Here is a 22,615-nt window from a genome sequence, read left to right as displayed (position 1 = left end):
TGCCTCCTAATACTGGGGCCAAAACCTCAGTGAACTTCATGGTATTTGGTGCGGGTGGGGGAACTTGGTAAGTGGGGAATTTCTGATTTTAATGCCAGTTGCTGGCTTGGTAGTTGCCAGGAGGATGAAGAAAAGAGCTAGTATTTGTGAAGTGGGTTCTTCTTGCTAATCAACTTTGAGAGACTGTCTTGTCAAGTGCAGTTCTTTCTATCACAACTCGTCTTAGGGACTCACTCAGTGCCTTTTAACTCCACAGTCCTGAGATTTTTGAGGAGACCCAGTGGTTACAGGTACCACCACGCTGAGAGTCAGCTCCAGCAAATTCTATCTAGCAAAATATTGGAAAAATCCAAAGAATGATCACTTGTCCCGGAACTTGGACAGTTCCTAATGACACCATAAAAAAGAGGCTCATAAAAACTGAAGTCTGCAAGGAAAACAAGGAGATTTTTCTGGTCCAAGTACTTAAGCCTTGGGAAGAAATAGCATTCCATCAATCCAGGCTGAGGTTCTTGAGTGGAGCTTTTCAGTGGCAGACCCATTACAGACACATTTCAAAGCTGAAGTTGTGCCAAAATAAGGAAAATGCAGTCGTCCATCTCTATTGCTACTTTTTCAAGCACAAAAATAGATTAGCCTTGACAGAAGAATTGTTTATTCATATTGTTTATGAGAAACATAGTGTATGGGTGGGCAAATTCCTCCAAAAAAAAATCTCTGCTGGCCATTTATTTTTGTTTTGGGCTGATAACATTCCTCAATGGAGATAGCCTCCCAAGGACGATTCCTACTAGGGTTATTTACGCTCTGAGAGATTTTGGAACATCTTGAAAAATAGCATCTGAAAGTTCTAATGCCTCCCTTAGCTATTGGCTTTTCTTTTCTGGTTTTGGATTTTTACCCAGAAAGGATGAATGAGGTATGTGTAAATGATGACAAGCCTGCCCCCACTCAGAGTGAGGTTCCCTATAGACCCCAAAGGCTCAAATGACAAAAGCTGGTGGGTGATCAGAAGGAGGAATGTGACAGAAGGGCCCATGCTAGACACTGGAGCTCACTGACAGTGCTGCGGCTATTTAATCCAATATCTCAGACACTTCCTGGGCTTCTGTCATGTGTCAGGTGGTATGGCTGTCACTGGAGATGAAAAAGCCAGCCGAGAGGTGACGGTATGGGGGGACATGCCAGAAAATGACCAGTTAGTGACACATGAAGTAACAGAGGTGTGCAGAGTACAAGGAGGGCACCAAGGAACTCATCCAGTCCATGACAGTGAAACAGACTCGACCCTGAATGCTGGGTCTGCTGCTTACTAGCTTTGTAAGTTTGGACAGATTTCTTCACCCATCTGAATTTTGGTTCCCACATTTGAAATGAGGATAATAAACCTCATAGAATTATTGTGAAAAATGAGAGATCATAACATGAATACGTTTTGATCACTGACACACACAGCCTCTCTTTATACACACACACACACACACACATCCTTTGCAAGCACTATGCTACTACCATCACCACTACAAACAACAATACTACTAATAACGATGGTGCCTATAGTAAAGATAATAATGTTAGTTGGCACTTACTGAGTGCTAACTATGTGCTGGACACTAGGTGAAACACTTTACATGCTTTATTTTACCTCGTCTAATCCTTCCAACAACCCACCGATGCACATGCTGCTATTTATCCCTATTTTTTGGAAGAAAATGAGGCAGAAATGTTAAGCAATAATTAGTAGAGTTAACCTTGAAACCCAGCAGAGTTTTTGTTCTTAGCCATGATAGGATAAGGCAGAACTATCTGGCTCCAAATGTCTATAGAGCTAAGGCAACTCTAGAGAACCTACACTGTGTACACATCACCTCATTTCATAGTGGTCAGCAAAAGGCTGGTGACAGCTGAGTCCTCCACAGCAATGGCCGTTCCACCATTGCCCAGCCAATGTGCTCTGTGTAGGGTTAAGCACAGGGAGTAATGAGGATGGGGCCAGCAGACTAAATGAGAGAAAGAGGTCTTGGTATTAATTTGTCAAAGTCAGCATCACAGACATTAAAAGGCACTTTGGGCTCAGGCATTATAGTTTTCTAGGCTAGTTTATTTACCCAATTGGTCTTACTTCCTCAGCTTTTATAAGCTGGATGGACTTCCTTCCACTTGAACAAGCTTCAGAGGACCTCCCTGGCATTTATATTTTTCCATGAGCTCAGGTTTCCCTGGATTTTTAGCTACTGACAGAGGCCAGAGTCAAAGGGGCTCCCTGCACACACATTTTTTTTAACTTTTCAGGCAACAAATTGGAATAAGTTCCTACTGTGTACTGGACACTTATGTTACTTCATAACACAGCACGGATGCCACGTCCAACATTATTTTGAAAGTTGGGGGTTAATATCTTTCTCTGGTAGGAGAGGATTCCATTTGTATCTGATTTTTGGCAATGTGTGGAACAGAACTTTTCCATCAGAGAAATATTTGGATATTATTTCTTATTGATATTTGCAACAGGGCCAGGATATGAGCTACTAATTGTGCTCTGCGTGGAACAGGGGTCTAAGTGGCATTTCCATATTTAAAACAATGGCTTGAAGAACCAATGGTGTTTTACATCTAGACCTCTGCCACTGACACTACAAAAACTGTATGATTTGTCTTAAATAATTAGCTCAAGAATTTTGGAATTTTACACTAAAATTCGGCCAAAAGAACTGGCAAATATCACAGCAGCACTAATGCCACAATCTGTCTGCTTAAGCTCAAATGTCAACTTTTGATCACACAATTTAAATAACTTAGACTTAATTCCTGGGTGAAATTTGGGAACACTTTAATATCAACATGAGAGGATTTGGGAAAATGTTTGAGCAGGGATTACTAAGTCTTTTCTACCAGATTTTAAAAAATGCATTCATATCTCTTTCTGGAACTTTTAAGGCAGCATGACTGATGTTCACAGTGAGGCCGTCTCAGTCTGATGTTCTTGTGCAGCCGTCTCTGTCTGATGATTCGTGAGATGCTGGTGCGATTGAATTGATAGATTATAGTGCAAGGTCGTGGGTAAGGGAAAGTCAGCGTGCTCTTGCCTCCCTTCCCTCCTAGGAAGAGAGGACAAACATGTCTTTCAGTGGAAATATATGATGATGAGGGTGCTACTGGCAAAATAACCAGGGTCCCTACAATATCTTTCCCAGATTCTAAAAAAAATCAAAGTAGAGAGGATTCTGAGTTCTAGGAGCCAAATCTGCCTAATGCTGCTGCTTCATTTGGGCTTCTGGATAAGCTGCAGGGAACACACAACAACTTCTAGTGGAGAAAAGAAAGCAGTTTCCAGGAGGGGGAACCAGCAGGGAGTGAAGAATGGTGGGGAGTCCTGTCCTGGAGTAAATTCCTGCCTCTCTTCTGAGGATTCTAAAGAAATAGCATGAAACGTGGAATTAGACAACTCAGTTTTCTGTGTACTAGCTGTGTGAACTTGAACATATGTAAACTTCTTGATTTGCCTGTACTTGGGAGAATTAATGTAATGCCAGAGATTGTTCATCATGGGTCTAAATGAGATTTTATGTGAATTGCACAGCCAGTGTCTGACTGACACATTTAATAAAGGACTGATTAGCAGAGAGAGAGGTCAGGATGAGGCAAGGTAAAAGCCTGGGTAAAGGGCATAATGGATCCTTGGACTGGTATGAGGAAGAAAGTGAGGGCCTATATTTGTGAAGATATTTTGTAATGATAGTATGCATACTGGTTAAGAGTGCAGACTCTGGCCATTGAGCGACCCTGGTCAGATTCTCTAATGTCTCTGCTTTAGCCTCCTCATCTGTGAAATGGGGATAATAATAGCATCTTTCTCATTAGGTTGTTGGAGGGTTAGATTCTCAAATGTAAAATGCTTAAAGGAGTATCCAGCACATAGGAAAACACTAGGTAAGTGATAGTTATTACTATTGGGTACACCTGGAGTGTTTCCCAATTCATAATGTCCACTCCACCCACAGTCCCACTTCTTCCCACCCTCACCCTAAATGATATATCCCCAGCATCCATGTATTCAACAAGACCTTCACCTCTTTTCCACAGTGGATTGGCTAACTACACCAGGGGTTGGCCCTTGAACCAAGTTGGGCCAGTGAGAGTTCTGATTCTTAGCATTGTGAATTTGCAGGGGATAAGAAAGAAATGATAACGAATGTGACACACAGAGATGGGAGATGCAGGGAGAGTCCTGATCACTCTGCAGGTCCTGGTTATTCTTTCCTGGGTTCTGGCTGTAGTTTCTCTGCAGGTTCTGTGAAGTACTCCTCCATCCCTGATCTCCTCTTTTACATAAGCTTGCTTGAGTTGGTGCCTCTTATTTGCAATCAAAAGTGCTCTACCCATCTTTTAATTCAGAGAACAGAGTGAATTACATATGATGGATGACATCTATATCCAGGAATTTCTGGTTATGATATTTACAGGAGCTGACGTTCAGCCATATGGGTTGAATTGCACATCCTCACGAAAATTCACGGATGCTGGAAATAGAAAAATCGGGGCATGTTGAAAAGAAGCAGAGGTGCTTTGTCTCAATATCTCTTCATGAACTAGCCAATATCTGAGATCTTGATATTTTATTTAACATTTAGTGGAGGAGATATTTCACAATTTTCATCAGTATTAGCCAGGCTGGTTTAGGCAAGGGGAGAATTTATTTTTCTTGGGATCTGACTAAACTGAGGGAAAAGCAGGTACACGGCTGAAGCTTAAGAATAATTAGAATCAGGGACTTAAACGGATGTCCTCAGGATTGAGGGCTCCTTGACATCTCAGTGTAGAGTCTGTCTCTGTTTCTATGTGTTGGCTTTATTCTCTCATCATCTTTTCCCTATATGGAAGAATTGAATATTGCTACAGGTATCTTTCTACCACTGGAAGACAACAGCCTTGCTGACTCACATTCCACAGGCCCTGTGGAGGGAATCATTGGTTTAGTTTGCATCAAGTTTCCATTTCTGGACCAATCACGTATGGCCAGGGCAGGCCGGAAATTGTGACTGGTCCCACTTGGGTGAAGAAGAGCTCACTCCAGGACCAGTTAGCTATAGCAAGGGGGCCACTGACATGAATGAACATTGCAGAAGAGAGTCAATTTCTGAAAGAACAAGAGACAGTAGAGGGCACTCCATCTCATAGAAACCCTCAATACCCTATACAACGACCCTCTGTATATACTGAAATCATTTTCCATGCTCTGTAAATAATAATCAAGATCCACTTTAATTGCCTACTTCATTGTCTAAGAATGCTTAGTTCTAAATTGCTAAAAATATCTCATTTAGCTTCAGAATATTTAGTGGTGGGAGCTGGGGGAGAGAGTTCTTTGATTTACCATTCAGAGATGAGCATCTTGGCTCATCTATAGTCTATTAAAAATTAAAATTAGCCTAACAGTAGTTTCTCAGATTACCACATTGAGCCTTAAAATAAACAAAGCAACTAAATGAAAGGTGCCATGAGCTTGTTTTTGAGGTGTGTGTGATTTTTATTTAGATGGGATGAATACTTATTAGTTGGGAATATACTCATTCTCTAAAAGGCAGATGAATAGACCAAATGACCTCCATTTCCTGGATAATCCACCAGTAGAAAACATTTTTACAGGAGAAGTAAATTCTAAAGCTTTATTAATGTTTACCCTCACATTAAGTGGGATTTTAAAACATAACCTTTTATAATACTTTTAGCCAGATCCATAAGCGCATACTATTTTTAGCCACCAGGCTGACTGGATTATAAACTTTAAAGATGTCCAAAAACAAGATGCAAAACATTTCAGTAAAACTGCTTAAGCACAGGGGGATTTCGATGCTTCTCGGACTCTCTCTGGCTTCTCCTCCAGTAGGATCCTTTTCTATACCTCCAAGTCCAGAGAGACCTCTTTCCATAAAGAGAAAACTCTACCTTGTGCCCACCCTCCCTGCTGTTTCTAATAACCCCCACCCTCATACGCACACAGGGCCTGTGAATACAGTAGGAATCAGCAGGAGCCTGTTGCTATTTACAATTTTTATATTAGATTATTCATGGATTTTTTTGGTATTAATTATAGTTTAAAAATACTTTACTAAAATATTGCTTATTTTGATTACCGGAGGTCTGCTTAAATTTTGCACCTAAGAGAAGGCTGGTACCAGCCCTGATATTCAGATAGACTTGAGCTTAGGGTGTGGCACAACCTCTTTGCTGGTGCCCAGCAGGTCCAACCTGGACTTCCCCATCTCTAAACCAAGAATGATAACTGAAATATCCTTGGAGGGCTGTTTTGAGGATTGACCGAGTTGGTACATGTGAAGCATTTAGCATGCTAGACACAGAATGAGCGCTCAACTAATATGACTGGCATGACTACTATTAATAATATCACAGATGGCAGGGATAGCAATAATGGTAGATAACACTTAGCTGTAGTCATCAACAGTAAGACATAACCTCAACCCTTGAGGAGTTCAATGTACTGGGAGACTCAGACATGTAAACGAATGATCACCATTCAATGAGCTGCTATAATAAAGGTTGATATGTGGTCTGACGAGAGCACAAAGGTGGAAAGGACTGACTGCTAAGCTCTTAGAGAAGGTGTTTTAAGTCAGGTACTGAAGGCTGAGTAGGTGAGTTTGCTAAGTGGAGGGGAGAAAAATGGTTACTCCAGGTTGAGACACCAGTGGGTATAAAGACACCAAGCCCAGAAAGGGTCTGGTATATTCGGAGGGAGACATTCTCTGTAGTTGGACTGATGAGTTCTGGTGGGAAAGTTGTGCAAGGTGAGGTTAAATGAAAGGGTAGAGCCTGTTGGTTAAGAGTCTTAAATATCATTCTAAAGAGGTTAGATTTTATCCTAGGAGCAATGAGGGAATCTATTGAAGGATTTTGAGGTTCTGTTTTGAGATGTTTATATATGAGTTTTAGCATGGCAACTGTGTGCACGATGGATAGAAAATGGGGGATTTAGAGCCAGGGATACCCATTAGGAGGCTATTGTAACATCCATGTGCTGAAGATGAGGGCCTGGATCAAAGCACCAGTAGTAGGGCTGGAAAACAGTCAAGAGATCTGATCCACATTTAAGAGGCTGTCACTGGAGGCAGGGTGGCTGATTGAGTGTGGAACATTGCAGGGAGGAAGGAGAAATTGACAATGGCTAGGAGGTTTCATCCACAGCGATTGGGTAAAGAACACGAGAAGAGGAGTAAATATAGTTATGTGTGTGGGGTGGGAGGAAGAAGACAAGGAGCTAGATTTTGAACACATTCAACCTGAAATGCCAGGAAAATGTTGAAGTGGAAATGTTCAGTAGACTGTTGGAACTATGAGTCTGGAACTCAGAAGGAAGGTTGGAGGTCTGAGCTTGGGTATTCACTGGAGCATAGGAAATGCATGAGGTATCTCTGGGAGAGCTTGCCTTGAGAAACGAGGGTTGAAGGCCCAATGAGGGTGACTGTCCTCATCTTTTCTCCTCTCTGCTTCTCAGCTTTATCCTTTAGAGGCTGTCAATAATCAGTGTGCTTCCTGAATGGGAATTTGGCCTGGACCCCAGCAAACAACCCCGATGTCTCCTTACCCTGGCTATTTGGTCTGCCATTTGTAGACGTCCATCCAGCTCTCGTCTGATCTGGGCTGCTTGCTCGTCTGGATTGTCCAGCTGCACAAAAGCACAGACATTGAGACTTTCAGTTTGGGTCACAAATGCCAATAAACTCAGGACATTCCATTTTACACCCCCTGCACTGTGCTCCATGGACATATTTCAGTTACAAAAAAATTCTTGTAACCGACAAATCCAGTCTGAGTGAAATCCCAAGTTAATTCTTCTAGGCAGAGCATGATGTGGTAGGCAGTTGCTAAGACAGGCAGTTGAATGACCTTGAAAAAGAATCATGAATCTCTTCTGAACTGTTAGTGAGCAGTGTTTCTAATGAGGACCCAAAGCACACTTCTTTTTGGCCCAATGAAGAAAGTGCTTACACGGCAGATGTACAAGGAAGGAGATGGCAATATAACTATTAGAAATGTCAGGAGCAGACATAGTGCATATCCCCAGTGCACACATGACATGGGTCCAGCCGCTCTCCACCTCTGGACCATGGAAGATTAATAAGTCATTGCATTCCTTCTCTTTGAACCCTGAGACCTCAACCAGCCCTCCAGATGGCTACTTCCAATCAGCTGGTGTTGATATCTAACTTGAAATCTATTCCTGTCTTCCCTGATGATGAGAGCTATTTGGATATAAAGATCAGAACACCTGGGCACAAGTAGGCCTGGACAATTCCCTAACTTCTCTGTTTTCAGTTTTTTCTATCTAAAGAAAAAGGGGGCAGTTATGTAGTCTTCATCCCTTTTACATATTTCTATGACTCTTTGAAAGGACTAGCAGACATTTCTGTAAAGGGCTCTATATTCAAAACTTTAGGCTTTGAGGGCCATAAGATCTCTGTTGCAATAAATCGACTCCTCCCTTGCAGATGAAAACAGCACTAGACAATATGTAAGTATAGATAATATATAAGTGAATGAATGAGACCCATTGTATTCTAATAAAATTTTATTTACAACAGGTAGCAGGCCATAGTTGCTCATTTCCATTTTATGAGTTGAAACTATTATTTCCAAGCAAAGCCAGCATTGTCTTTCAAGTTGTATAGAGTCTGCTTATTCAGCAAATTATATTTTATTCACAGAAAAGTTTACTAAGGAACAGTGGCATTCAAATAAATTGGTTTTTCATTCCTCTTTTTAGTAGATATTAATTCAAAACAAAAAGTAGCATAAGAAATATGTAAATTTTCTAAGTCCCTTTCTTCTAAAATCAATTTTAGAAGAATGTTTTAAGCTCCCTGCCTACAAAAAAAAAAAAAAAAGATTCTCACCTATGCTGTGAAATGATATAGCAAATAAGTTATTTGGAATATGATATAAACAATAACATTAGAAAATGTATGGTCATACTTTTGAAGCATCATAATTAATCTTCTTTGGTTTATTTTACAAAACACATTGAAAACCCATCTGGCTTTATGCTATACATTTTAATCACCCTGTTCAATTCAGGAACCACATCACTTTATCTTCCCCTTTCCACAGTTTGGGAGAAGGACTAGTCCTTAGATCATGAAGACTGGATTGCAGCATTTGGCTAAGTATTCTAAGGCAGCATTTTCCAAAGGGTGTTCTGTTACAAAGTCTTTGAGAAACTCTGCAGTTAGAAAATTTGTTAGACTTTGACCAACTCAACTATTTATTTTTTTCCCCCAAGATTGAGTCTTGCTCTCTTGCCCAGGCCGGAGTGCAGTGGTGCGATCTCAGCTCACTGCAACCTCTCCCCCCTGGATTTAAGCAATTCCCCTGCCTCAGCTTCCCAAGTAGCAGAGATTACAGGTGTACACCATCGCGCCCAGCTAATTTTTGTATTTTTAGTAGAGACGGGGCTTCACCAGGTTGGCCAGGCTGGCCTGCGAACTCCTGACCTCGTGATATGCCTGCCTCGGCCTCCCAAAGTACTGGGATTACAGGCGTGAGCCACTACGCCTGGCCCCATTGCAACCATTTTTAAACTGAAGCGAGAATTTTCATTTTTTTTGCATAATGCTCATAGAACATGAGTTGGAAATTCTATTCTAAGCAAACATAAAGCACACCACCCAAAAGCAGTCAAATGACTGACCATTGGTCCATCCCAATAACCACTTGTTGACAGATACACACATGTGGGAAATACAATGTCCTCAGTGCTGTTTTTAGGCTCCAATGAGTTGCATTTCTTTTTATTCCCTTGGGAAGCCCAAGAGTTCTTCAGCTCTAAGTGCAAATCCACTGGGAACACTCAGAAATGTCTTGTTCAAAATATATATGCAAATTAAACATTCAACTGTTTCACTGGGAAGCAGCAAAATGATTTGGTTATTGGCTAAAGTTGGTTAACAGCTAAATGATTTGATTAGGAGAATTTCATCAGAAGATACGGTGCTCATACAGGTTAAAACAGAAGCAGTAAAATACAGCCCAACAGAACCAGTTCCATTACTAAATTTTCCAGAGGCATTTGGGTTCTCCTACTGGCTTCATAGAAGGCAACTGGAAACAGCAGAAAATGCTGGTAATGAAGATGAGTAGGCAAGGTCTACATTAAGCTTAATTTATTCTTTTATTCATTAGTTCACTAATTTACTCATTCATTCATTAAATTTTTATGGAATATCTTGATATGTCAAGATATTGGAATAAGAAAGGAACAAGTCTCTGACTCCATGGAGCTTAAATCCAGCAAGAACAGACATGATTTGGGCATAAAGAAGAAGGGATTAGCATTTATTGAGCCTGCACCAAACACCAAATACCCTATAACCTGTTTACAGCCTTTTCTAAAGGGTACCAAGAAACAGAGGCGAATGTACATTCACACACGAAAAAGGATTCTGGGGTGAGGAAATGAAGATTCCTCTTGAAAATTAGTAATATGTCAGCATAATCAAGACTTTGAGAAATTCTAGAGTAAATAATTGTTTTTAACTGCATTTAACCTTGTCTTTTACACAGTTATTCCACCAAAAATCAAACATTCCACAGAGCAGTTTGGAAAATTCCACATGTGAAACAACTTTGTAAGGTTGGTATCATTATCCCGATTTGACAGATGAGGAAACTGAGTCTTGGTAAGGTAGAGGAATATGCCCCAAATCACACATCTGGTTAAGTGGTACTAGTCACCTGAAGCCAAGTCTGCTCTGCCTCAAACTGGAACTCTTGCTCTGCATTATGTTGGCTTCATACTTGAGTGCCTTGTTTGGTTTTTCTAATTGATCCCGACAGTTAACTAGCTCAGCAACCTCGCTTTGTTCCTTGTAGACACGTGCCAGTTTTATCCATAGAGCCATCACTGGGGGCAGAGAAATGTCAACCCTCTGTCATTTCTTTTGGGGAGGCTGTAGCAGTGCTGGATTCCTTCCTAAGAAATAATAGCAATGGGTGTGTCCTTATCCTGGTTGCCCTACTTAGTAGCTGTGTGACCTTGGGCAAGTTACTTAACCTCTCTGTGCTCCAGCTCTTCTCATCTGAATACAGGTTAATGAGACCCGAGGTTGTCATGAGAATCAACAGAGACAACGGATATAAAGTGCTCAGTCCATGGCTGGGCATGCAGCAAACCCTCATGAATGGTGGCTGCTGCTCCTTGTGTTGTTATTTTAGAGCAGTCCATGTTGGCTGCATTTCTGACATGGGCCACAATGGGGCGTCAAAGGTTCAGAAGAGAAGGTACCAGATGGGACAGTGTCCCTCACTGGCGTGAATGTGGGGTCTTGGTCTGACAGTCTGTGCAGCAGAAATTATGTGATCAGAGGCTCCCATTTCTTGACAAATTTCCCTGACTTTTCTGTCGTCTACTTTCTCTGGGGTCGAGTCCCCTTGCTCTGTTAGACTTTAATTAGCAGGAGTGACCAGAAGGCGGCCACTGCTGCCTGACAGCTAATGATCTGAAGAGAGGATGAAAAGGGAAATGCAACTGAAGCTCCCTAAAATAGCTTGGCATGATAGAGAAGGCCATCCTCGTGTGAGGAGCTTGACAGCTCCACTGTATGAAATCCCAAAATATAAAGAGAAATCAAATAATTACCTTTTCAAGGACTGGAAAGAAAAAGTTAGAGAGTGAGCTTCTATGGAAACAAGGTTCTGTTTGTTGTGCTGGTCTTTTCCACTGAGGAAAGGAAAGATCAGCTGGAGAACCGAGCCAAGGGCAAGCCTTTCACGTTGACAGCTCATTAGGGTTCAAAAATGTACATGTGCATAAAGGCTCTTTACCTAATTAGACAAATAATCTTCCTACTAGAAGAGGTCAAGCAGAGGCTGTGTGGTTGTTTTGACTTGTCACTCAAGCAAAGGGAAATATTTCCTCAGGCTTTTCCTTTAAAGTGATGGAGAGCTAAGTCCAGCACTGCATAAGTATAGACAGGTATTGCCTGAGCCATCAGTTCAAGCCTACCAGAGGCAACTGTCTCTAGCTCACGGGTGGTACTCTTTCATCAATGCATAGATGAAAACTCTGTCCTGTCATTGTAGGGCCAACTTAAACACAGACTTGAGATATAGCAGAGTGGAGTTGCACCCTTGCAACCTTGTCAAGTTTCTGAACCTCACCACGCCTCAGTTTCCTCATCTGCAGAGCGGACATCATTTTATCTTGCATAGCTATCTGAAAGGACAAAAAGACAAAACGTGCTGCATTGTCCAAGGGAAGTTAGACTGACTTGGTTCCAATCTTGGCTTTTTTTTTTGTTTTTGCAATTTCCTTACTGACAGGGATTGAACAAGCAATTGAACCTTCCTGAGCCTCAGTTTCCTTATCTGTAAAACTGGGAAAAGATACCTACCCTGGCATGTTATGAGGATTAAGTTGGATGATACACATTCAAAGCACCCAGTGAGGTAGGTGTTGGCACACAGAGGTCCTACAGTTTAGAAAAGTTTATAGAGTTATCCCCTATTTTAGAATGAGAAGTCACCAGATGTTAATTCTCCTCCCTGCCTTTATGGTTTATGAAAGAAATCAGATCAGGGTGGGGAACCCTGGAACCCTGGAATGAATGTTAGGAACCTGTGTTCTGATCCTTAGTCTGCCTTTAGCTGTGGGATCTTGAGCCAAAGTCGTGACCTCTCTATGCGCAGTCCCTTCATCTGAGAGAAATGACAAGGTTTCAGCTATTATGTTTCAGGATTATCTGAAAAGCCTAGACTGGTATTTCCCAAAGTTATATTCTAGGGAATATCAGTCCTGCTGGTTCTCGAGATCCTCGATGAGAAAGGATTCTGTGGTCAAATAAAGTCTGGAAACTCACTCTATCCCATTCCTGGAGATACACAACACACACGAGCAAGAAATCCTACACCAAGGCAACCTCATGCAGCCCCACATTCCCAAAAGGATCTGATCATGTGTTCCCAGGAACACATTCTGGGATGTGCTCACGGAGGCAATTTTCCTGTGTGCTTCATTTTTCTCATGTCTGAAGACAGATTTTGGGGATGGGGGAGACAGGGAGGAAGCAGTCCTACTATGCAAATAGGCCTATGTATCAGCAAAAAAGAATTCACACCTGGGAATGCCCTGTCTGACCTCTGGAGTGATGAAGAAATTGTCACAGGTCCTGGGCCTGGAGTCTCCTCATTAGCTTCAGAGGCCTTGGAGAATTGGCCTTGACAGTGCACCTGGGAGACATCCTTGGGTACCAGCTACCTCCGGGGATGCCTGAATTTTCTGGTGCTCCTGAGCTAATGATGATAAGGAGGCAACTTCAACACTAGACTCTTCCAAAGTCATTAGTGTCGCTGCCAAGAGGCAGTCTTCAGTCAACCAAAGAGAGGATGTGATTCAAACACATAGAAAATGTAAACAGAAACAGGCAGATTACTTTATGCATTATTTGAATAATGGTTCTGTTTTCTGGAAAAATCTATCGTTCTCAGCCTCAGAGTAAATGAACCAACTTCAGTCTCAGAACTAAAGTGATTAGTGATCCAGACTGGCTGGAAGCATTTTCAGGGATAATGTAGTAACATCAGACTGGGGGTGTGGCCCCCTGCTGAGCTCTGCAGCCTTGTCGGGCACCACATCCTCCCTCAGTATGCTCCACTGGATACTTTGCTCAGGCTTTTGGGAGGGCTAGCTTTCTCCTGCTGCCAGGTTTTTGCACAGGCTGTTCCTGATGCCTGGAGCACTCTTCCTTATCTCTCCCTTGACTGGTAACCCTTTCTTATCCTTTATCCTTCAGCTTTGCAGCAACTCTGCTCTGCTCTCCAGATTTGTGAATTTCTCCTGTCTTTCCTTATAATTAAGCACCTTTTCCTTTCCCTTACTAACATATATCACCATGTAATTTACATGTAACCTATGTGATTTTATGTTTGCCTACTAGGCTGTAAGTTCCATAAGGGCAGGGGTAGGTGTTATTTTGCTTACCTCTGGATCCCTGGTACCTCCTTATGTAGGTGCTACCTGTACATTAGAGTGGCAAATACAGAGTGAGCTCTGGGTAAATGCCTGGCAGATGAATAAAATGACTGCATGACTGGCTACAGGACTGAGTTAATCAGCTGTGACCCAAAAAGGGAGAATGACCTACCCACAGTCGCACAATGATCAGTGAGGGCTGGGAACAAATTCCCAATCAACTCACTTCTACCTTGCTCTGTATTGCTGCCTAGTGGCTGCGTTCCAGCAAGTGACATTCTCTGCAGAAATCAGTAAAGACTGAACTTTGCTGGCCTATAACCAGTCTCTTTCCTGATTAAATCTTTCCTTATTCTGGGCTTTGCGGGTGGAGACAGGGGTCTTTACAAGCAGCTGCAGTGCAAGCCACCTACTGACCTGGGTTTAGCTCAATCTGTTCACTTTGTTTTCTCTCCGCTTCCCAGTGTGCCCTCAGGGTTCCCAGGGATTTGTGTCTGAGATGGAGGCTGCCAAGAGCCACTGCAGAGGAGGGTGGAGGCACCTCCCCATAAAGCACTCCCATCAGCTGGCAGGGCCCTCCTTTCCTCCACAGCCCCATGTTTTGTTATCCTCCTTCAGAAACAAGCTGCTCCAGCAAATGCTGCCTTCCTGGTGCACTGCAGTCTGGAAAGTTACAGCTGGGACAGTGTCAGTTCCCAACCAGGAGATGGGGGTGCCCAAGCTCCTGCCACAAGACTGCGCTAGGGTTTGAACTGTGGCTGTTTTGCAGCATTCAAGGCCTGGCTGCTGCCTCCGAATTCCTTCCTCTCGTCTCCTAAACCCGTCTCTTGTGTGTCCACCTTTAATGTAGAGCCTGTAAAACATGGTCAGCAGGTGCCCCTACTCCACTGTCCAGGTTCAAATCTTTGCCTTTCCACTTTAAAGCTGAGCAATCCTAGGAAAGTGATTGGACCTCTCTGAGCCCTAGCTTTTATTTTTTTTCAACTCTTTTAACTCTAAAATGGGAATAATAATGATAATACCTACCTCACAGGATCGATAAGAGATTAAATAAGATGGATGCATATGACAATTAGCAGAGTTCTTGGCATGCAGTCACATTCAGTAAATCTTAGCAGCCATTAGTCCTTGGCATTCCACAGCCTGCATATATTCTCCCTTACACAAATTCTGATTCTGTAGCACTTAAAGTAGTATAATAGATTTCCTCCCCTTTTGGGTAAGAAACCAAGCTTTAAAAGGTTAAGTAGTTTGCCTGTGGTTTCAGAGATAATTAGCTTGAGATAGAGGGGATAATCCTTAGAAAAAAAATCATAGATTTCAGAATCAGAAAACCTTGAGATCTAATGTTGCCCGTGACACATACTCACTGTGTGATCAGGGCCAGACGCTTAACCTCTTGGAGCATCTATAGCTGCAACACTAAAATAATAACCTCAAAGGACTATTGTAAAGATGACAATAAATATTCTCAGAGAGCAGAGGTTCAATACATTGTAGGTGTATACAACTCTATTATTATTACTGGAAGAGAATCTGATGAAATCTGCAGCCTTGCCATCCATCCGAGTCTTCACTAAGGGCTCTGTTTCAGGGTTATTTGTAGAAAGAACATGCAGTTTGGTCTCCCATGCAGTCAATTACATTCTGTTTTTACAAAAAATCATCCAAGGAGATGATACTACCTAATTTGTGGGAGAGCTAAAATAAGATCATTTGTGTCTTTCTTTATCATGCCTTATTTCCTCTCCAAGAGAAGACCTTGAGTAGGTCAAAGTTTCCATTCTGAACAATGTACTTCTCCTTGATTGCAAAATGCAGGGTTTAGCTCCCAAGTTTTGCCAGCCAATGAGAACCCTGCCTGCATTTGAGTCACCAGTTTTATGTCTTTGCTGGCTTCTGGCAATGCAGTAAATATAACCCAAGAGCTCCAAATGCAGCAATTTTCTGAGCAAGCAGCAAATAAATACATTAAAAAAAAAAAAAAAAACCCAAACAGTAAACCAATCCAGTTCTTTATGATCCTGTAGTGCTCAACCAGTCTTCCCCATCTTCTCTGCAGTCCTGAAATGACCTCCCCTCTTCTTTCTACTATTTCAAGTCTGATATGTCATTCAGAATTTGGCTTCAGGCCTTTCTTCAAGAAGCCCTCCTTGATTACTTTAGACAGGCATCAACCCACTTTTATAGAAATTGCTAGCAAGCTTTCTATGTTCCCTATGCCTTAGTTCTCTCTTCCACTCCAGAGCAGCCATAGCAGATGGTAGTCAGAGACCCAGGAGCTGGAAACAGATCTGGCTTCAAATCCTTGCTCTGCCACTTTCCAGCTCTGTGACATTGGACAATCTACTAAGCTCTGTCTGTGGCCTTATTTGCAAAGTGGGAGTCCTAACAGTAACAATGCCAACAGCAGAGGCTTGTTATGAAAATGAAAGAAGAGAGTACTCATAAAGCACTTAGCATGATGCCCCGAATATGATGGGTTACAAGGTTAAGGCTATAATTTAGTACCATTGAGGCCAGAGACTATGTTTTTTATCCAGCATAGAGGACGCAGCTGTGTTTTTTTTAATAGATTATCTTAATGATCTTTATATCTGGGGCTGGGAGACTGTCCAATTCACCTGCACTATCCTGAAGACATAGGGAACTGAAGCCACTCAAAGAATAGAGTGGGTGTTGTCTTTCTGTGTGAATGTGGCAGCCAAACCCCAGGGTATAGAGGAAGCAAGTGGTTTAGTGAAGAAAAATGCAGGGGACTATGCCTGGTCTATCCCTTCCTAGCTGTGCAGTCACCTCCTAAATATCTCTTGAATCCATCTATACTGTGGATCCACTTCCCTAAGCCAGGCTGCCATCATCTCCATCCTCAGTCACCAATTCCACATTCATGCTCTCTTGCTTCCCTATGATACACAGCAGTTCTCCCTCCTGGCTGCATATCTGAATCCCCAGAGAGAGATAAAAGGCAATCCTAATGTTGAGGCTGCACCCGGACCAACTAAATGTGATATTCTGGGTTGGGGCCCAGGCAGCAGTATTTTTTGTTTGTTTGTTTGTTTGTTTTGAGATAGAGTCTCGCTCTGTCACCAGGCTGGAGTGCCAGTGGTGTGATCTCAGCTCACTGCAACCTCTGCCTCCCGAGTTAAAGTGATTCTCCTGCCTCAGCCTCCAAAGAAGCTGGGACTACAGGTGCATGCCACCATGCCTGGCTAATTTTTTTAATTTTTTTTTTTATTTTTAGTAAAGACGGGATTTCACCATGATGGTCAGGATGGTCTCGATCTCTTGACCTCGTGATCCACCCATCTCAGCCTCTCAAAGTGCTGGGATTACAGGTCTGAGCCACCACACCCAGCCAATTTTTAAAAAACCCTCCAAGTGATTCCAATGTGCAGCCAAGGTTGAGAATCTCTATCAAAATCCAGTGGTTCTCAAACTTTGATGCCCATAAAAATCAACCAGAGAACTTGTTAAAACACAGAGTCCTGGGCCTCACCCTGGGGGAGTTTTGATTCAGTAGGCTTGAGGTGACAACTGAGAATTCATCCTTCTAAACATCTCCTGGGTGGTGCTGATGCTGCGAACCCCATGCCATGAAGCAAGAATTTAATTCATGCTCTGCAAGGCAGGCTGCTCATTGTTTTGGAACGTGCATTTGCTCATGTTACTCTCCTGCTGAAGACCTGTCAATAACGTTCCATTTCCGTTGGTAGTAGGAGCCTGAGATCCTTATCAAAGCTTTGAGAGTTGTTCCCATCTGGCTCCTGCACAGCTTTCCAGGCTCATCTCCCACCACTCTGTCTTGTTCTCTAGGTTCAGACCATTCTGTACTTCTAGGTTTGCAAACATGACATACTCTTGCTTGGCCCCTGGTCAATGTGAATTCTCTTTCCTCTTCTGTCATCATTTTTCTCCCCCCGAGACAGGGTCTTTCTTTGTTGCCTAGGCTGGAATGCAATGTTGAGATCATAGCTCACTGCAGCCTTGACCTGCTGGGCTGAAGTGATTCTTCCACGACAGCCTCCTGACTAGCTGGGACTACAAGCATCATCATGCCCAGCTGATTTTTGTATTTTTTGTAGAGATGGGGTCATGCTATGTTGCCCAGTCTGGTCTTGAACCCCTAGCCTCAGACTCCCACATGGACCTCCTAGAGTGCTGGGATTACAGATGTGAGCCACTGCACCCGGCACTCTGTCATCTTTGTTTGGTTAACAGTAAATCATTAACCCAAAGTCTAGTCTCAATATTACTACCTTAGGAGCCTTCTTGGTCTCAGCCAAGGTCACCTCTTCTAGGCCACCCTAACAGCCTGAATCTCCTGTTTTATCACTCCCATCACATTTGTGTGATTTGCTTCTTGGCATGTTCTGTGCAAGACTGTAAGTGCCTTTGGCAAAGACCTTGTCTGTCTTGCTCATTATAAAAATAGCCAATAACTGATGTATGGTAAGGGATTAAGAAATATTTGCATAGTTAAATTTGAGATAGAGACAATAACATCTATGTAGCACGGATGTTTTGAGGAGTTAATGAAATGTTTTTCCAGGCACTTAGTGTGGTGTCTGACACTTAATAGGTGCTCAAATCATGACCTAAACAGAAATCTGAACACAAATGGTTTAAACTTATTAAATTCTGTTGAATGAGTAAATGAAAGTGAGTATTTAAGTGCAGAAAGGACAGAGAATAACTGACTAAAGTGGTGTGAATAATAGAGGTGTGAACCAGTTAAACTCTGGGAGTCTCTGCTTCCTCACCTGGAAACTGGAAATACTAGTATTCAACTAACCATTTAAAAATATTCACTAAACACTTGCCTTGTTTCAGGCATTATGTTACTAACTGTGAAAGCAGGATAAACACAGAACTTGATAACTTTCAGAATTCTTTCAACAAAAAGAAGAGTTATTTTTTTCAAACTAGTAAAACATTACATATATTTAAATAATTATTTTCATTGCCATTCATTTTTGAATTTAGTTTTTACTAATTTCTGAAATTTAGTTTGGGTAGTTGATTTGATGGGTAATGTTCACTTTTTCAAAACAAGCCAGAGGGGATTATATTCTCTGGATATTTTGACATAAACATTACAGGAAATAAAATGCCTTTTTGTACTGTTAAATAATTTTACTCTTTAAGCAGCATCAAGTCATGGTAAAAAGCATTTTATAAATGGCAAAATAATGTGCTCAACAGGAAGTCCAGGAAAACATCCAGTGATGTTTAAAATGCCTCTAATCAAATCGAATGCTTTTGCTAAAAAAATACCTGCTCTTTATTTTAAGGAGAAGGGAACCTCATTTTCAAGCACTGATAGCACAGTATAAAATTACTCGCAAGGTCAAAATGAAATTGAGTTTTCCAGCTTCTGCAATTATGGCTTTAGTGAATGTGTATGTGCATGCAGGTGAGTGGTGTGTGTGTGTGTGCAAGTGTGTAAGAAAGCTCTCAAATAGTAAAAAGCATTCAGATCTGTAAATCACAGAGCTGCCCATGTCAATTAAAACTGAGGTGAATTAATTAAATTAAAACATTTCCAGGGTACTTGAGAACTGTCACATGCACCACTGTTTCCTTTGAGCAACATGTCACAAATATAAGATGTGCTTAATTTCCAGTCCCAGGCTGATCATTAAACAGTAGCTGGTGGAAACTGGGTCTATTCATAAGTCTACCCACATATATCATTATCTCATTTTGCCTGCTCTGAAGAGTATGTCTACTGTGGGGTTGCCATTGTTCAAAGTCAAAAATATTTAAAAAGGGTGAGTTTCACCTTGATTAAGACCTGTCAAAGGAACAGTTTGTTCCCGGTATCAAATCCATAACCAAGTAGTTTTTTTTATTAGTTCTTTTAAAAGTATCTGTGCTTAAGAAGAGGAGGTGGTATTAAAAAGAGTAAGTGGCCAAATTCTCCAACAGATGGGAGAAAAAGAATGAACTAAAAAACCCAAAATTACATTATTGGCATTTATCAAGTATGTCCTGCTTATAATATACTGCATTGTGTGCAAATGCACAAAGGTATCAGGGTATCATCTACTCTAACACATGAGACAGTTCTTATTTGTTGGACTATATATATGCCTACTCTCACTATATTTAAGAAGTTGGAAGTAGATTTTATATGTTTGATGAAGCTGAGGTCCATAACCCCATGTCAATCAGAAGCAAGGATAATCATGTATTATACTGAAAACAAAATAAATATTGAAAAATAAATTTATAAGGGAAAAATCAATTAATTATGATAGGTTAATTTATTCCATGGTAACAAGTTAACCCTGAAATCTCAGTTGCTTAACACAATAAGCATTTATTTCTTGCTTACTCTACTTACCCAGTGCCAAGTATAGGCGACTGTCTTCCACAGAATCACTCAGGGATTGAAGCACATGGAAGCACCACCATTGTGTGACTCTGCTACCTCAACATGTGGCTTTTGGGCTCAGTGTGACAGGGAAAACACAACACGGAGGATTCAAAGCCAGTTTGCTGAAACTAATCATACGGCCCTAATCTAACTGCAAAGAAAGTTAGAAAATGAAAAAAAAAAAATACATAAAATATTTTATAAGCATTAGTGTGTCTGCCTCAAAAAGACTGTAGATTCTGGTTAAAGTGCTTAAAATATAGAATCTATTTGAAAATCTAGAAATTGCTTGATTCTATAGTTTACCTGGCCTATGTGGACACATCTACATCTAATTTAAACTTAGCTTGAGTTTAAATTAACTCAAGTGAACATGGTGTAACATAATTTAATTTGCATTATGAAAGGCAAATATGACCTTGGCTTAAAGGAGGAAAACAGAAGAAAGTAGTAATCTCCTCTGAGAGAGAAACCTGCAAATAAGCAGTATTTTAACCAGTATAAATTAAAACAATATTGGTTGCAATACACACATTCAGCACTGGGGAAGTTCCAATTAAGGTGGCCCTAGGGTCTCGTAATCTAATTTACTTCTAATGTATCTACAAGTTCCCAGCCTGAGAAACACTTTAAATGGTAAACCACCATCAAGAGAGATGACTTCTCATGTCTTGAAATTGTATTTGTAATCCAGACACCAGGCTAATCCTCTGTGAAACTGTTTTTAAGATTAGGTAGTTCACCTGATTATGTTGCCCTTTCATATTTCAAAAGCTAAGAACATGCTTTTTAGGGTCTTCGGAGAAAACATTCTGTAGTGATTATAGCAAATCTCTCCTCTCCTCCTACCCCAATTAATGTAAAATCCCAGAAGGAACAAAAACGTATCCAGGAACCTTAAGTAACCACCTTTACAAAAGGAACTTGCTTTCACAAGAAAGTAAATGTACGATGATGGCAATTGTATTTTTAAAAAGCAATAGCAAATATATATATCAGATCAATACGCTGCCCTTTTATGCTAACATTCCTAGACACAGAATTGATTTGTAAAATGATGCCTTTCAACAAGAATGCTTTTTGCATTGTAAGGTAAGAGAGTGGAAAAATACATTTTTGAGAAATGGCTTTAAGATGAAGTGAAACCCAAATGATTTTCAGGTTAATATCTCAGCAAGTACCTGACACAAAAGAGGTGTTCAATATATATTTGTTGAGTCATTGCCTATAAATATTTTATCCTCCATGTAACAGGGAATTCTCAATATCCTAAGATCTAGGTGATTTTTTAAAATTGAAAAATTATCTATGCTTTTATCATTCAACCCATAATGGTCATCATTATCAACTCAATTGATTAAGGATGATAGGATCAGATACCTATTCATTTTATCTCATAAAAATAAGTGGGTGATCTAAAAGTATAGGGTTTGGGGAAAATCAGATACCTAAATAGATGTGAAAATTCTTCCAGAAGTTGAAAGGACTGTTCAGAGATTATTATTGCTGTTGTTGATGGTGTTTCACCTCCTTTTAAGTCCTGCGGGCATGTTGCTGACATTTCAGCAAACTGCGTACTCCTGTGAATTTTTTATTGTGAAATTCTGCCATAGAGATATCAAATCATGATGCCACAAGGCCCCTGCTAGTTTCTGACGGTGCTTAATAGATTCTGTCTCTACAGCCTGACATGTGCAGTTGAGTTGGAAAATGGCTGATTAAAAAATTTAGAGTCAACATATGCAGCCAGCCTGCATGGAACAAGATAACGCCCTGGGTGACAGGCTGGGGCTTTGATGCAGGAGGGTTGGAAGGGATCTTACACTCCTGATATGAAGTCAGACATGCACCCCAAGGGGAGAAAATTCTGAAAAATTCATAAGCTTATCATTAATAATTAATCACTAAATCAACAGGCACTGGCAATTTATACTGGCCAACACTGGAGAACAGCCAAAGGTTGGAGCTATACCTCCCTCTGCAAACCCCACTAGAGTGATTAATTTCATGGCAACCTTCAGTTTCTTATCAGAGAAGCAGAGTTGCAGAAATTCAGGAAACAGTCTTCATAAACTGTGACATTAGCCATCACAATTTATAAGACAAAGAGGTCAAGTCTCCATTAACCAGTCTCTTTACCTTCCTCCTCACCACTAGCACCAAAAACAAAAAACCAAAACAACAACAACAACAAACCCCAAAAAACCAAAAAACCCCACAACGGTTTAGATTTGAAACTAGCTCAGATT

General features: G+C 41.1%; 1 protein-coding gene across 1 annotated transcript in view; it reads right to left on the bottom strand.

Moving 5' to 3' along the window:
* The window catches only part of CADPS (Ca++-dependent secretion activator), a 482,801-nt gene that overhangs the window by 265,412 nt on the left and 194,774 nt on the right, over positions 1 to 22,615 (bottom strand). The window contains 1 exon segment of the mRNA XM_011947195.1: positions 7,604 to 7,684. Within this exon segment, the coding sequence (XP_011802585.1) occupies positions 7,604 to 7,684 (81 nt within the window).

The sequence above is a fragment of the Colobus angolensis genome, unplaced genomic scaffold (assembly GCF_000951035.1).
Source record: "Colobus angolensis palliatus isolate OR3802 unplaced genomic scaffold, Cang.pa_1.0 Scaffold26, whole genome shotgun sequence".
Taxonomy (NCBI): domain Eukaryota; kingdom Metazoa; phylum Chordata; class Mammalia; order Primates; family Cercopithecidae; genus Colobus; species Colobus angolensis.
Note: the sequence above shows the minus strand (reverse complement) of the source record. Positions and strands in the feature narration are given on the sequence as shown.